General features: G+C 40.9%; 1 protein-coding gene across 1 annotated transcript in view; it reads right to left on the minus strand.

The window, feature by feature from the left end:
• The window catches only part of COL4A3 (collagen type IV alpha 3 chain), a 113,254-nt gene that overhangs the window by 58,884 nt on the left and 39,816 nt on the right, over window positions 1-14,554 (minus strand). Inside the window, exons 7-11 of the mRNA XM_078854333.1 lie at window positions 6,421-6,498; window positions 4,933-4,995; window positions 4,647-4,703; window positions 2,284-2,328; window positions 1,429-1,482 (exon numbers count right to left, since the gene is read on the minus strand). Coding sequence (XP_078710459.1) covers window positions 1,429-1,482; window positions 2,284-2,328; window positions 4,647-4,703; window positions 4,933-4,995; window positions 6,421-6,498 — 297 coding nt within the window. The remainder of the gene's footprint in view (window positions 1-1,428; window positions 1,483-2,283; window positions 2,329-4,646; window positions 4,704-4,932; window positions 4,996-6,420; window positions 6,499-14,554) is intronic.

Here is a 14,554-nt window from a genome sequence, read left to right on the forward strand (position 1 = left end):
CTAGCCCATTCTTTTGACCTTATGACATCATGAGACCTTGTGTTTGCTCATTGCTAATTCCAGAATAATTGTTCACAAGCCACTGTATTTGAAGTTAGGATCTATACATGTGTAATGAGCTATGGCCACATACATGCAGACAGTCCTGGGACTTTCAGCACTACTTGCACTGAAGGAGAACTCTGTCATCTGTGAGTATAGTCACTGGGGCAAGCTGCAAGTTGGAGACATTCACAAACGGTAAGCCAGTATTACATGTACATAAAGGACGGATGTTCCCATTAATGATAACAGTACAGTGCTACCAAGTTTGCATGAAACATGTGCATGAGCAAAACTGGAACTTAGAGACAACAATAAGTTATTGCTCCTTGGTGCATTATTTTCCAGGTGAATAAACAAAGTTGAACATCAGCCACCTTTCAAACCATAGTATGTATTTCATTCAACAGTGGCCAGATAATAGTGATCACCATTGCCTAACCACACTCAGTATAGTGAGTCACGTATAAATCACACAACATAACATGAATATTAGCCCTGAAATTAAAGAAATGTCAGAGGCTGAGCTTGAAGCTCACAAATATTTTTCATTTATTAATTTATTTATTTTGTACAAAGCTCTTGCTAAGCCAGATGATACAAACAGGTTAATGTTTTAAAAAAGAACTGCGTGTAAGCAACTGGAGTCAAAGGCTGCCCTCAGACATGTACATGGGCTTCTAGGAAAGTCAGAAACAGCATGCATACATCAATGAGATTATTTTGCTTCTAGTTTGCAAAGCCTTTTGATATTTAAAAACTAGCAGCAATTGTTCTAGACATGATTATGGTGTCACTTTGGAAATGTAACTATTGTGAACTTTTATGGCTGCTTCATGACAATTAACTCTCCAGTTGAAATGAATGAGGTGCATGCTTCTCACGGTCCATTCCTGCAATGAGCTCTGCACACGGGGGGGAGAGCCTCACTGACTCCATATTTTGAGACAGCAGTGCTTTAGTCATGGCACCATGGGGATTACTTTTATTTGAACATTTAAAAAAAATGACACTACTATGTTAATCCAAGCATAATTTGCACTTACGGGACCAGGAAATCCTGGTGGGCCAATGTCTCCTTTCCTCCCCTGCATGAGAAAACAGAAATGGGCCATCAGTTAGATACATTAAAAACAAATTACTCACAAGCCTTCACAGCGTTTTGAATATCAACTCTATGTTAATCCAACAGATCTCGAAGATGAACTTCATATTAAGTAGAGCTGAGTGGATAGCTATTTATGGTGTTTATTCAATTATTTCACTTACTGTCATTTTTTGCCATGTCACTGCATGAACACTGTATGTCTAGTGATATATGAGCCAAAATCCAATAAACAAACAAGAAAACCCAACCCCAAAATAACAAGGATATTATGTAATTACCTTAGTGCCTACTCTGCCAGGCAATCCTGCGTAGCCATGTTCACCCTTCTCTCCCTGTAGATGATAGAACAGAATTATTATTAGGGGTTAGTCTTCTACCTATTTCATACATAAAATCTGACATTAAAAGCCTAGATCATTCCTACTGATGGAAAAAAGAGTGTGAGTGGCTCAGGGAGAGGAAATCCCTGAGAGAATTCCTGTATAGAGATCTCCCCACATCATCCTATTGAGGGAGGGGTTTACATGCCTACAAGCCCAACCTTCAAATCTGGCAGATCAAGCGACATCTGCAGGAAGACAAGTACATCTGCATGGAAGCCCTCTATCCCATACTGGCTATAGCCACCTCAGGGCCTCCCCTCAGTGCACTGTAGCCCATTTGAAGCTTTGCTACTGGGACATCTCTGATTGCGGTTGCTCCCACAACTCCCAAGGGTTTTGAAGCGGATAAGATAGCACATTATCAGCTGTATTTTCTTTTCTGACTCATTTTGACAGAGCTGCATGGAGGACAACGTGAATCTCCCCAGCCCAAACACTCCTCCCTAGAGACTGCCCAGGCTGCCCTATCTCAAACACAGTGCTGGTCTGTGTAGGGTCTGGAGGGAAAAGAGTGCTACAGAGGCAGCCGGGCCCCCTGACTGCAGGGAAGACTGCATGCAAAGCATCCCCTCTGTGCCTGGATCTCTGGCCCAAAGCTTGGTGTATAGGAATACAGTTCCAAAATGTATTCAGATGTACATTTCAAGTACAAATCGAAGTAGAGAAGAGCTGTAACACAGAGATACAATCCTGTCACACTTACGCAGCTCTTATTAATATAACAGAACAATTAAAAGGTGTCTTCATTACCAGAAAGCCATGTGGACCGGGGGTACCATCTTTTCCAGGGTTACCCTACCAAGAAAAAGAAAAAGTGCACAATCACAAAAAGGTCACGAGTAATGCTGCATTCTGGAAAACAAATGGCTAAATTCTGCACTCATGTCTGTGCTTTCTATCCCTACGGCTCTAGGACAGAGATTTAAGTTATTTTAAAATGTACAGTATTGTTGCTAATCACTTATAGCTCTGCCAGCGTACACAGAGCTTTACAAAACACAGAGTAAAACATTCCTCAGACCGAAGAGCTAATAGTCCTACAAAGGAGTGGTAAATGCTGCCTCTTTCCCCAGCAGAGTCCCACTGACCTGCAGGATTCCCTTTGAAGTGAGGTAAACAAAAGACAAAACAGTAAACAAGATAACAGCTCTGATAAAGGAGACAGCTGAGGAAATAAGGTAGAAAAGATGAGTGCAGGAAATGGGTTTAAGGAATGATTTGAAAAGGAGAAAAGTGAGAGCAGCCATTTGGTGAAAAAGAATTGGGAGACTGTTCCAAACATAGTGCAAGCAGGAAATAAAGTGTCAAAGTAAGAGTGGAAGAAGACGACAACTAAATTATTTGGGGCAGAGACTGTAATTTTCTGTGTCTATGTACAGAGTTTGGCACAACAAAGCCTTGGATTGGTTGGTCTCTAATTTCTACTGCAGTATAAATATAAAAAATATTAACAATAATTAAAAAGAGAGGCCTAGGAAGAAGAGTGTGTGTGCAGAAGGAGAATAGGAGGAAACAGGAGGAGAGATGTAGGCAAACAAGAGGTTATTTAGCACTTTGAAGGTGAGATGAGGAGCTTGAACTTGATGCAAGAAAGAGAGGAGTCAGTGAAAGAATAAAAGGTGGGTGGAAAGTGAGTCAGTCAGAGCAGTAGGGGAGGAAGTTCAGTTTAGCAGCAGCTTTTGGATATACTGAAGAGGGGAAAAGATTACATGGCAAAAGATGGCCAAGGGATGAGCACTTGCACTAGAGAGAAGAGGGGAATACTGAAAGAATGACAGGACTTAACAAGAAATAGTATGTGGGAACGGAAGGAGAGCGAGGAGTCAAGGATGACACTGAGATTGCAAGTCTGAGAGGACAGCATGTACCCTCTGGTGTGTTTGTGTTCAGGGCCCTCTTAGTGACAATTCACAGAGGAAGTGAGTTGTTACAGCTCCCAGCAGAGGCTTGGCTCCTTAGCTGAAGGAGTAACCCCTCATGCTTTTAGCTCTGGAGCCCCCTGGTTCAAGCCTCACAGTGTTGGCCAAGAGGGTGGCCATCACAAGTGCACTTGTGAAGGAGAGACAGAGAAGGGAAGAAGCAGCGGAGGCTGAGGAGGAATCATGAGAAGCTCTGACCTGTTGGGCAACATAAATATTTACTATTTTGCACTAAGAAGTTAACAGAAAAGAGATTTTTCATAATTTACCTTTTTATAAAAATAATATCGCAAATTACTGTAAATAGCATCTTTCATCAGAGGATCTCAGAGAACCCCATAATCATCATAAATTCAATCTAAGCACATTACAGGCCCAGTCTTGCAGTTGTTACTCATATAATTAAAGCTATTGAAGCCCATGAGACTTTGATGTGAGGAAGGGCTGCAGGATCACACCATAAGTAAGTGGTACAAAATTAGCAGGCTCAAAGGCTGATAACTGATTCTTTGAATACATTTCCTGTTTTTTCTCAAATCTATATGCTTCCTACAAATATTATAAAAACTAGCATTCACACCTGTCTATTAAACTCTTTTCAAAATGTGCAGAGTTAAACTTAACCTCATTATACCTTCATTGCTATCAGTCTTATTATTTACATGTAATATTTCAAACACTGGAATCAGTCCTTTGAAACTGTATGAAGTACTGATATGGTAAGAAAAGTAACTAAATATGGCTCCTTTCTCCACAGACGTGTTGGAGTGGAATGTATTCAGAGTCATGTCTTCTGCCTTAATTGACAAAAATATGTCTACTTAAAATATCTTTACTTCTGCTAGCATTGCACAGTCACTGTATTGATTGGGGAGTGAGCAGGATTCCTTTCTGGCTCATGCATCATAACAGAACTGTTGACCAAGTTCCAACCATAGAACCTTTGCTCTATGATATGCAGAAGTGCGTCCTCAACTGAGCTTTAAGTACAGCTCAGGAAGCATGTTCCAGAAAGAATACTCACTTGACTTTCAGATTCCAGGTTGAGTTCACTGGACAAAAATCTCTTTTCACCTAAAAACCTAGTAAATTTTCTCTGGAAGTCATTGAAAGACAAAGCTGGAACTCCACAATAACACAGAAATGCTTTCAGAGAAGAATGACACTTTAATGTGTTTAATTTTTCACACGTACCTGCGGGCCAGGCTCTCCTGGGTCACCTTTTTGACTTTGAAAATCTCCAGGAAAACCCTGTAACAAATCCACACATATTTTCAGATTCACATTTTTGCACCTTAATACGTTTTGTATTATTTTATTACCTTGTACAATGAAGTCTGATTACAGCCTCTGTTAATAGATCTTAATTGATGGCTAGACCAAGGAGTATAATATTGGACTCCAAATAGCAACACTTTCCATGTGAATGTGATGCTGTATGAAGGTCCTGGATTTTGAGAGATTTACTTTGATCACTTACCAATGACCCAACAGGTCCTGGGAGACCCCTTGATCCTTTCTCTCCCTTCTCTCCTTTCAAGTCCTGTCACAACAAAATAAAATATTTATTTAGTCTTTCAGATTTTTCAGTGCCTCCAGAAAAAACCTCTTAGGTGTTTTATACACAGGGAAACCCAAAATTACAAACACATTTTAATTAAACAAAGTAACAGCTTGATCTGGGTAAGGCAGAGATAATGTTAGTAGCCTGATTACGCAGGTAGAAAAGTTGGCAATTTTTATCACTATCTGTGATTGAGGTGATTTGCCATTTGCAAATCAAGGGATCAATCATTTTCTCAGATGTTTGCCTCTTGGGCTGAAATTTTCCAGGTTTGTTCTTAACCTGAGTACAATTTTTTTGGAAAGTTTGAACAAAAACAGTTTAATTGTTTTCAAGTGAAAAGGGGGAAAAATACACTTTTACCTGTATAAAAATATTTTTGTGAGCCTTTCTGGAACAGCTCTAGTGACTCAGGCTCAGATCTTCAAAGGTATCTAGGTGGCTAACTCCCACTGATTTCAATCGGATATCAGTGCCTAATAAATACCTTTGAGGATCTGGGCCTCAGTGATTTGGGATAAAAACTTGAAATTTGTCAGGGACATGGGCTATAGGTCAACACAGCCTCTCTCAGTCTACTGAAAATCCATTTGGTTTGGCCAAGTTGAAAGTGTTCTATTTTGCACATACCCACTGTTTTTTGTTTCCACAACAGGCTTTTTACAAATGATCACTAACATCCCATTGGCACTGTGCACATGTGCATATTGGTATTGTTGCCTCATCTATCACTGCTGTATGAACATATAATAAGAAGAGCTTGCTATCTGGATAGAGAAGACAAAGAACAGGAGAAAGAAAAAATATTATTATCTCCATTTTCCAGATATGGAAATGAAGCATTAAGGGCCAGATTTTCAAAGCTATTTAGGTACCTAGTGGGATTTTCAAAAGTGCCTAAGCAAGTTAGGCACCTAACTCTGAACTGAGTTCAAGTGACTTGCCCAAGGTCATGCAGGAAGTCTGTGGCAAAACTGGGAACTGAATCTAAACCTCCTGAGTCCCAGACCAGTGATTCAGTCACAAGACTGTCCTTTCAATTGCCAAGACAGTCTCATTCAATGCACAATCTTTCAATGTTCTATTGATTCAACACATGTTTGACAAAAAGTTGAGAGGAATTTCATTTTTAATGTGTGGGGGGTGCATGGAATATAAGGATGTGGATGGAAAGAGGCCGTATGTCTAAGCTGCCCTGTATCATTCTATATGACATATGAAGGTGTGCTTAGGAGGGGGCTGGGCTCTGAAGGAAAAAATAGAATAAATATAAAATACCAACAGTATAAATACTGAGAAACTTCTGTCTTGTGACCCAGAGCAAAGCAACTGTGTATATGACCCAAAGCAAATGTGGCTCAAGGTAAAACACACAAGTTGGTTTATAAATAATTATTTTTCTACCTTCATATGATCTGGTCCGCTTAATGTCACAATAACTGTTCCTGGGGGCCCAGGGGGTCCTGTTGGTCCAGGTTCACCCTGAAAATAAAAAGAAAGATGATTCAAATAAAGTTAATACTCTATGGGAGAGGGGCATTGCTGGCACATGATGGCATATATCACATTGGTAGATGTGCAGGTGAATGAGCCTCTGATAGTGTGGCTGATGTTATTAGGCCCTGTGATGGTGTCCCCTGAATAGATATGTGGACACAGTTGGCAACGGGCTTTGTTGCAAGGATAGTTTCCTGGGTTAGTGGTTTGTTGTGTGGTGTGTGGTTGCTGGTGAGTATTTGCTTCAGGTTGGGGGGCTGTCTGTAAGAAAAGACTGGCCTGTCTCCCAAGATCTGTGAGAGTGATGGGTCGTCCTTCAGGATAGGTTGTAGATCCTTGATGATGCGTTGGAGAGGTTTTAGTTGGGGGCTAAAGGTGATGGCTAGTGGCGTTCTGTTATTTTCTTTGTTGGGCCTGTCCTGTAGTAGGTGACTTCTGGGTACTCTTCTGGCTCTGTCAATCTGTTTCTTCACTTCAGCAGGTGGGTATTGTAGTTGTAAGAATGCTTGGTAGAGATCTTGTAGGTGTTTGTCTCTGTCTGAGGGGTTGGAGCAAATGCGGTTGTATCGTAGAGCTTGGCTGTAGACAATGGATCGTGTGATGTGGTCTGGATGAAAGCTGGAGGCATGGAGGAATAGCGGTCAGTAGGTTTCCGGTATAGGGTGGTGTTTATGTGACCATCGCTTATTAGCACCATAGTGTCCAGGGAGTGGATCTCTTGCGTGGACTGGTCCAGGCTGAGGTTGATGGTGGGATGGAAATTGTTGAAATCATGGTGGAATTCCTCAAGGGCTTCTTTTCCATGGGTCCAGATGATGAAGATGTCATCAATGTAGTGCAAGTAGAGTACGGGCATTAGGGGATGAGAGCAGAGGAAGCATTGTTCTAAGTCAGCCATAAAAATGTTGGCATACTGTGGGGCCATGCGGGTACCCATAGCAGTGCCGCTGATCTGAAGGTATACATTGTCCCCAAATGTAAAATAGTTATGGGTGAGGACAAAGTCACAAAGTTCAGCCACCAGGTTTGCCGTGACGTTATCAGGGATACTGTTCCTGATGGCTTGTAGTCCATCTTTGTGTGGAATGTTGGTGTAGAGGGCTTCTACATCCATAGTGGCCAGGATAGTGTTTTCAGGAAGATCACCGATGGATTGTAGTTTCCTCAGGAAGTCAGTGGTGTCTCGAAGATAGCTGGGAGTGCTGGTAGCGTAGGGCCTGAGGAGAGAGTCTACATAGCCAGACAATCCTGCTGTCAGGGTGCCAATGCCTGAGATGATGGGGCGTCCAGGATTTCCAGGTTTATGGATCTTGGGTAGCAGATAGAATACCCCTCTGGTCGGGGTTCCAGGGGTGTGTCTGTGCGGATTTGTTCTTGTGCTTTTTCAGGGATTTTCTTGAGCAAATGCCGTAGTTTCTTTTGGTAACCCTCAGTGGGATCAGAGGGTAATGGTTTGTAGAAAGTGGTGTTGGAGAGCTGCCGAGCAGCCTCTTGTTCATATTCTGACCTATTCATGACGACGACAGCACCTCCTTTGTCAGCCTTTTTGATTATGATGTCAGAGTTGTTTCTGAGGCTGTGGATGGCATTGTGTTCCGCACGGCTGAGGTTATGGGGCAAGTGATGCTCCTTTTCCACAATTTCAGCCCGAGCATGCGGCAGAGGCACTCTGTGTAGAAGTCCAGCCTGTTGTTTCGACCTTCGGGAGGAGTCCACCTAGAATCCTTCTTTTTGTAGTCTTGGTAGGAAGGTCTCTGTGGGTTAGTATGTTGTTCAGAGGTGTGTTGAAAATATTTCTTGAGTCGGAGACGTCGAAAATAGGATTCTAGGTCACCACAGAACTGTATCATGTTCGTGGGGGTGGAGGGGCAGAAGGAGAGGCGCCGAGATAGGACAGATTCTTCGGCTGGGCTAAGAGTATAGTTGGGTAGATTAACGATATTACTGGGTGGGTTAAGGGAACCACTGTTGTGGCCCCTTGTAGCATGTAGTAGTTTAGATAGTTTAGTGTCCTTTTTCTTTTGTAGAGAAGCAAAGTGTGTGTTGTAAATGGCTTGTCTAGTTTTTGTAAAGTTCAGCCACGAGGAAGTTTGTGTGGAAGGTTGTTTTTTTATGAGAGTATCCAGTTTTGAGAGCTCATTCTTAATCTTTTCCTGTTTGCTGTAGATACAGTTACTTATTCACCCACCCCTTCACTTAAAAAGATGCACAGAAAGTGTATTACTTTGAATGTTATTTCTGTCTTTTCTACAAGCAGAAGAGAAGAGGTGCGTATGTTTATTTACATCACAGTATCTAGAAATAGCTCACAGATATAAATGTTGTTTCCAATGCAGTTTCTACAAAACCAATATAGCATCACTTTCTCCCTAATCGTTTTTTAAAGAATCTCTCCTCATAGCAGTTGGAGTTCTTCTCCCACTCTGATGACGTTAACCTGTTAGTAAAAACACAGTCCCTTTGCTAAATTCTTTTAAAGACTGCAGCCTAATAGAATACAGATAGATGGCTGTAATAGATTGCTGCCTCACACTATCAGCTTTCACATTTGACCTAAAACGTTGGAATTTTAGTACACTCTTTCACTGAGGGCTGCTGAGAACAGAAAAAATCCTAAAAACCATCAGCAGGCATTTTAAACAGCTTTCAGCCATTCATGTGTTATTTTGCGTATGTTATCAGTAACAATTTACAAGAAATATAGTAATGTCTTCTGTGAGGCTAGCTAGCTAGAATTTGGAAGAGTCAAGGTCACCTGAGGTCATCAGTTCCATTTTTAGGAATTTAGCCAAGACAATTTCAATAAATATGTTTACCAGCTAGGTGATTACATAACTAACATTAATTTCAGTGTGCCCAACCCCTGTAATCAGATCTGCACAGACAAATAATTGCATTCATGAGGACTCCAATGACTAAACTGGGACTCCTCATGGATGTAAAGATCCACTTGCCAGGATCCAATTGCAAGATTGGGGTCTATGAGACAATACATTTGCTTATGGTCACTTGTAATTTGCATTGAGGCACATTTGATCATGGGGTGATATATAACAGTGTGAGTGACAAAACATCCTATTTTTATAACACTGGAGTTTTTCTTGGAAGATATTCTTGGAGTTTCAGAAAGCACCACAAAGATGAACGTTAAAAAGGCAGGATCAGAGCATCTAAGAATGACAGCTATTATTAGTTTATTTATTATTCAACTCAACTTTATTTATTATTCAATTGGCTAGTGGAGGAACAGGATTTCCAAACACTGTATTGCTAATGTAATGTAAACCACATTAATACTTTCTATTAGTAAATACTGACGACTGGCTCCAAGAAGTTACGCTTCCTCTTAAACTGTTAGCCTGCTTCTATCTTTCAGTTATGTGAAGACAGTTTGTCCTTTAATGTTACCTTGTCCCCATACTCCAGTGTCCCCATACCCCATACTAGTCTGCAAAGATTCTCCATTCACGTATATAGAGCAAATTATTTTTGCTTCATGGTACTTCCTCTTCAAAAGATTTCATCATAGTAAGAAGAAATCCACAGCAAAACTTTCTAATGTTATAATTATATTACATAGTTACCTGTATTCCTTTGGTTCCTATGATCTTAATCCCCATAACACCCTACAAAAGAATTTTTAAAACATTATTTTTTTCTTGTTTTAAAAAGCACCCTTAAATAATGAATGAAAAAATGATGTTACATTAGATTTAAGAGTTTTAATTTTTATAGCAAATCTCAGAATACCTTACGTCCTGGAAGTCCCATTCTCCCTGAAACACCCTAGAGAAAACAAAATGAAATGAAAAGAAGAAAAACAGAACAGTAAAATAGTAAATAGTAGAATCCTCAGACCTGATATAGGTCCTTATTCAAAGCCCACTGAAGTCAATGGGAATATTTCCGTTGACTTCAGTGGGTTCTGGATCAAGCTTCTGGTGCCAGATTTTCAGCCAGGTCTTGCCATGGTTTATTTATTGTGCCTGCAATTCATTGTGGATACAAATATCAGTGGTATGTCCAAACATCTGATTTGCAAGTGCAAACACTATGTGTATAACTGGAATTAAATGTGAATTTAAAAAATATATGTGCAATTATTTGAAGATGCAAAATTATGTCCACACAAATTGAAGCTACTCTTGAAAATCTATTCTTTAATTAGCAAACATAAAAAAAAATAAAATAAAAACAAATCTGTCAGACACATGAATTTACAGATTTTACATACTCATGGAATTTTCAAACTATAGGAGTCAGTGGCACATATTCTTGGGAAATGGGTGACTAACTCCCTTAGGCTCCTTGGAAACACCCAGCCTTAAATCATAAAAATATACTGATTTTATACTCACTGAAGATCCCGGAGGGCCTTGTGGTCCAACTAGCCCTTGGAGTCCTCGAGGACCTGGTTCACCCTTTATATTAAACAAGAAATGAGAATAAATTTCCTGATGTTAAGAAAATGCAAGAATATAAATGATCCACTATGCATGGAAATATCTGGGCACTGGAGAGTGAGTTACAGTCATAGAAGCAAAGTTATCTCTTAATTTTATTCTTTTCATGTTTCAGTTAAATATTATTTAATCTAGGCTTTTGTTTTTAATGTCTTTATATTAATGATAAAAATAACCTTTTAAGTATGGGTTTTATTACTATGGAACCAAAAACGCTCAATGGAAAAATTACAGTTTTTCCACTGAAATCATTACAGCTATTTCACAAATATTACTTGGTCAAATTTGCGATAAATTGGGCAGGTCTGCTTATGAACAAAAGAACTGCAATCCTGGATCAAACCAGTAGTCTTCCTAATAATCCTGAATCCTGTCTGTGAAAACAACCGTATCCAAAGGAAGGTGCCGTCAGTCCTTTAGGGTATGTCTACATTGCAATGTCAGCCCAGGGCTAGTAGAACTCGAGTTAGCAGACCTCGGGTTTGTTAACCTAGGGCTTGAGCATCTACACTCATTTGAAACCCCACGCTAGAAATTGTTGGACCCTGGGACCCAACCTGGGGCTCCAGGATCTACACAGCATTATGTGGGCCTTAGTCCAACCACCATTATCCCAGACTTCCTAGTGTCCTCTCAATATGTAGCCACTCTAGCCCTTTGTTTGTGGAGCAGTATGAGAAAATCTGACTGTCCACCAAACTTGACTGTCCAGACAACAAAGAAAGTCAGCCCATGGGATTGTGGGATACTTTTGGTGGACTCCCAGAACATGAGTCCAACGGGACTGCACCTACACTGCAAAAAAATAGGGCTTGAACCCTGGCTCCCGGCTCGACTGAGGCTCGAACCCTCTACCCTGTGGGTCTTGGCACCCTGGGTCCGTGACCTGGGTTAGTGCGATTTGTATGTAGATGGAAGAGAGAACAGGCCTTTAGCCTGAGATCAAACCCTGAGTTTACCTTACGGTTTAGACATACCCTCTGTGGACAGTTATGGAATAACCACCCAGATGGAATATTTCTTCTCAAACTGTGGTCTGTGAACCACCAGTGGTCCGTGAGCTCCATTCAGATGGTCTGCGGACAGTTCCCTCTAAGGTGTGCGCCTGGGTGGCCGCACACAAGAGAATGAAGGGCCACCTACCTAATTAGTGGAGCTTTGCAGGCGTGGCTCCACTAATTAGGTGCCTGGACCCTGGAGAGGACGCACATGTAAGGTGAGGTGGTGGTTCTGGGGGGAAGAGGGGGTGGGTGGTGCGAGAAGAGGGGTGGGGGAATTTGGGATGTGCAAGGCTGCGGCAGCCAGAGAAAGAGGCGATTTTCCCCAGCTCCAGGGCTGCGGCTGCCAGGGAGAGATGGGCCTCCTTCCCAGCCTCGGCTCTGTGGCTGCTGCAATGAGGGAGAGACCCCTCTTCTTCCCAGCCCAGCTCAGTGGCTGCTGCACTGAGGGAGAGAGGGCTCATCCATTGCATTAGAAAGGTACGACTGATATTAAAATATGAGTTGTGCGCTTTTATTCATAGAACAAAAGAAGTTTATTATTATTTTTTTATATAGCGCTTTTATCCAAAGCACTTTACAATGGTTAGCTAATGGTACAAACAACATTTGGAAAGATCACTGAGTGGTCCACCGAGACCCTCAGCAATTTTCAAGTGGTCCGCAAAAAAAAAAGTTTGAGAACCGCTGCCCTAATTAATGCTGTCTCATCTGCAAATGGTGCCACCTCACTGTTCACTCCCTTTCCCATACACTTAACAAATACAGTAAACATCACCAGTCCTAGTAAGCAAAACTAACCCCTCCTGGCTTGGGAAAATTTGAATTTTGAAAGCAATAGAAAGAATAACTTTATATCTCTCACCTTTATCATATAAACCCAATATCACATTGAGAACTGAAGTTATTTTCTGATTTAAGAACAATAATACATTACTTTTAAAAAAAAATATACATAGCACAATGTAAATTCTTTTAATTACTTGGCGTCCAGGTATTCCTGGTAATCCAGGGTCACCCCTTCTGTCATATCCTGGGTCATATCCACTTGCAGGACACCCCTTGACAATAAGTAAATGAAAAAAGCCTCATCAACTGTTTATATTATGAAACTCGTTTGTATAACTTGAGGCAATAAAGCTCACAGTAAGATATACAGTAGAGAAATCCAACATCAGAAATCTCCTAATGCTGGCTATTGTCCATTATGGACAATTCTACCCCCAAAAAATCAATATTCAGTACATACTACACGATATGTACATATGATCTGTACTTCTTGGTCCTTATGAACCTCCTTCTTTTTAGACCTACACATACTTCCTTCACACACATACCTGGTCTTATCTAACGTTTTTTTTTAAGGGTATGTTTATTGGATTTTATTACAAGAGTTCTATTATTGGCATTTTGCATAATCTCCAACAGAATACAGAGAGCCTCTTTCTGACCCGATCTGAGTTACACCTGACTTCATTAGAGTTACTGTGGACTTACACTGGGGGAACTAAGATCAGAATCTGGCCCAAAAGTAATTGCATCATGTAACTGATGGTGACAAGTTCTCTATATAAAACCAGTTCCTAGAGTAAAACATTCAAGCGGGGCCAAAATCTCATTTTATTTCTTTATATCACTTACATCAGAAGTCATCTTTGCTTTATTGTTTGTTTATTTGTGTCTTTGTTCCCACCAGGGTAAGAGCGCTGCTAACAGGATGAAAGTAATTCAGACCACATTATCATGGTCATCTCCAAAGTCTTTGTACAACACTGCTGTATTTTAAAAAAAAACTGTAAGAACTTCTTAAAGGAAAAGGTTCTGATTCACTGCTGTGTTACTCTGGTTTTCATCCGGTGGAACTGCACTAAAATCATAGTTACACTAATGTGAAATCAGGATAATGTAGTGAAGAATCAGACCCAAAATATTCAGATTCATGTTGTGTTCAACTGCTTCACTAGTGTACATGAAGGGTGGGGGGGCTTAAGGAGCTCCCTTTGATAATCTGCGGAGCGTATTTGCCTGAACTCTGTGGAGTGTGCAGATTGCTATCTCCAGGCAAGTGGGGCTGCAAGACACCTTCAAGGAGGTGAGGCAGGAAAAAAGGTCATGGCCTTGGTCCCTGGGCACAGAAGAGAGTACTGCATTTTCATAAACCCGTGTAGCAGTACAGGCATTCTGCAGTCTACGTACTTGGGCATTCTGGGAAGAATTCTGCCTCAAGGAAGAATTCTTCCTGTAGCAACCCTTGGGGTGGGCAACACATAGCTGTGTTTAAATGAAACAGAGCTCATATTAACTAGACTCAGCACTTGACTTTTCACAGTAACTCATCTTCATGCCTCCTTTCTTCCTGCCCCTGTGGTTAGAATGGTCTTCCTCTTCAAACACACTCTTCTGAAGCTTTCCAAAAATGATCTTCCTAATCATTTCTGAACTCCTTTGATCTGAACTCTTTTCCAGTGTCTGCATGGCACTTATAAGCTCTTTGGGAGAGAGACCTGGTCCTTGGTGTGTTTGTAAAAAATACTCTTACAACACTCAGTAATAGTAATCACAGAGAATAAGAAATATTGA

Source organism: Lepidochelys kempii, chromosome 9 (assembly GCF_965140285.1).
Source record: "Lepidochelys kempii isolate rLepKem1 chromosome 9, rLepKem1.hap1, whole genome shotgun sequence".
NCBI lineage: Eukaryota > Metazoa > Chordata > Testudines > Cheloniidae > Lepidochelys > Lepidochelys kempii.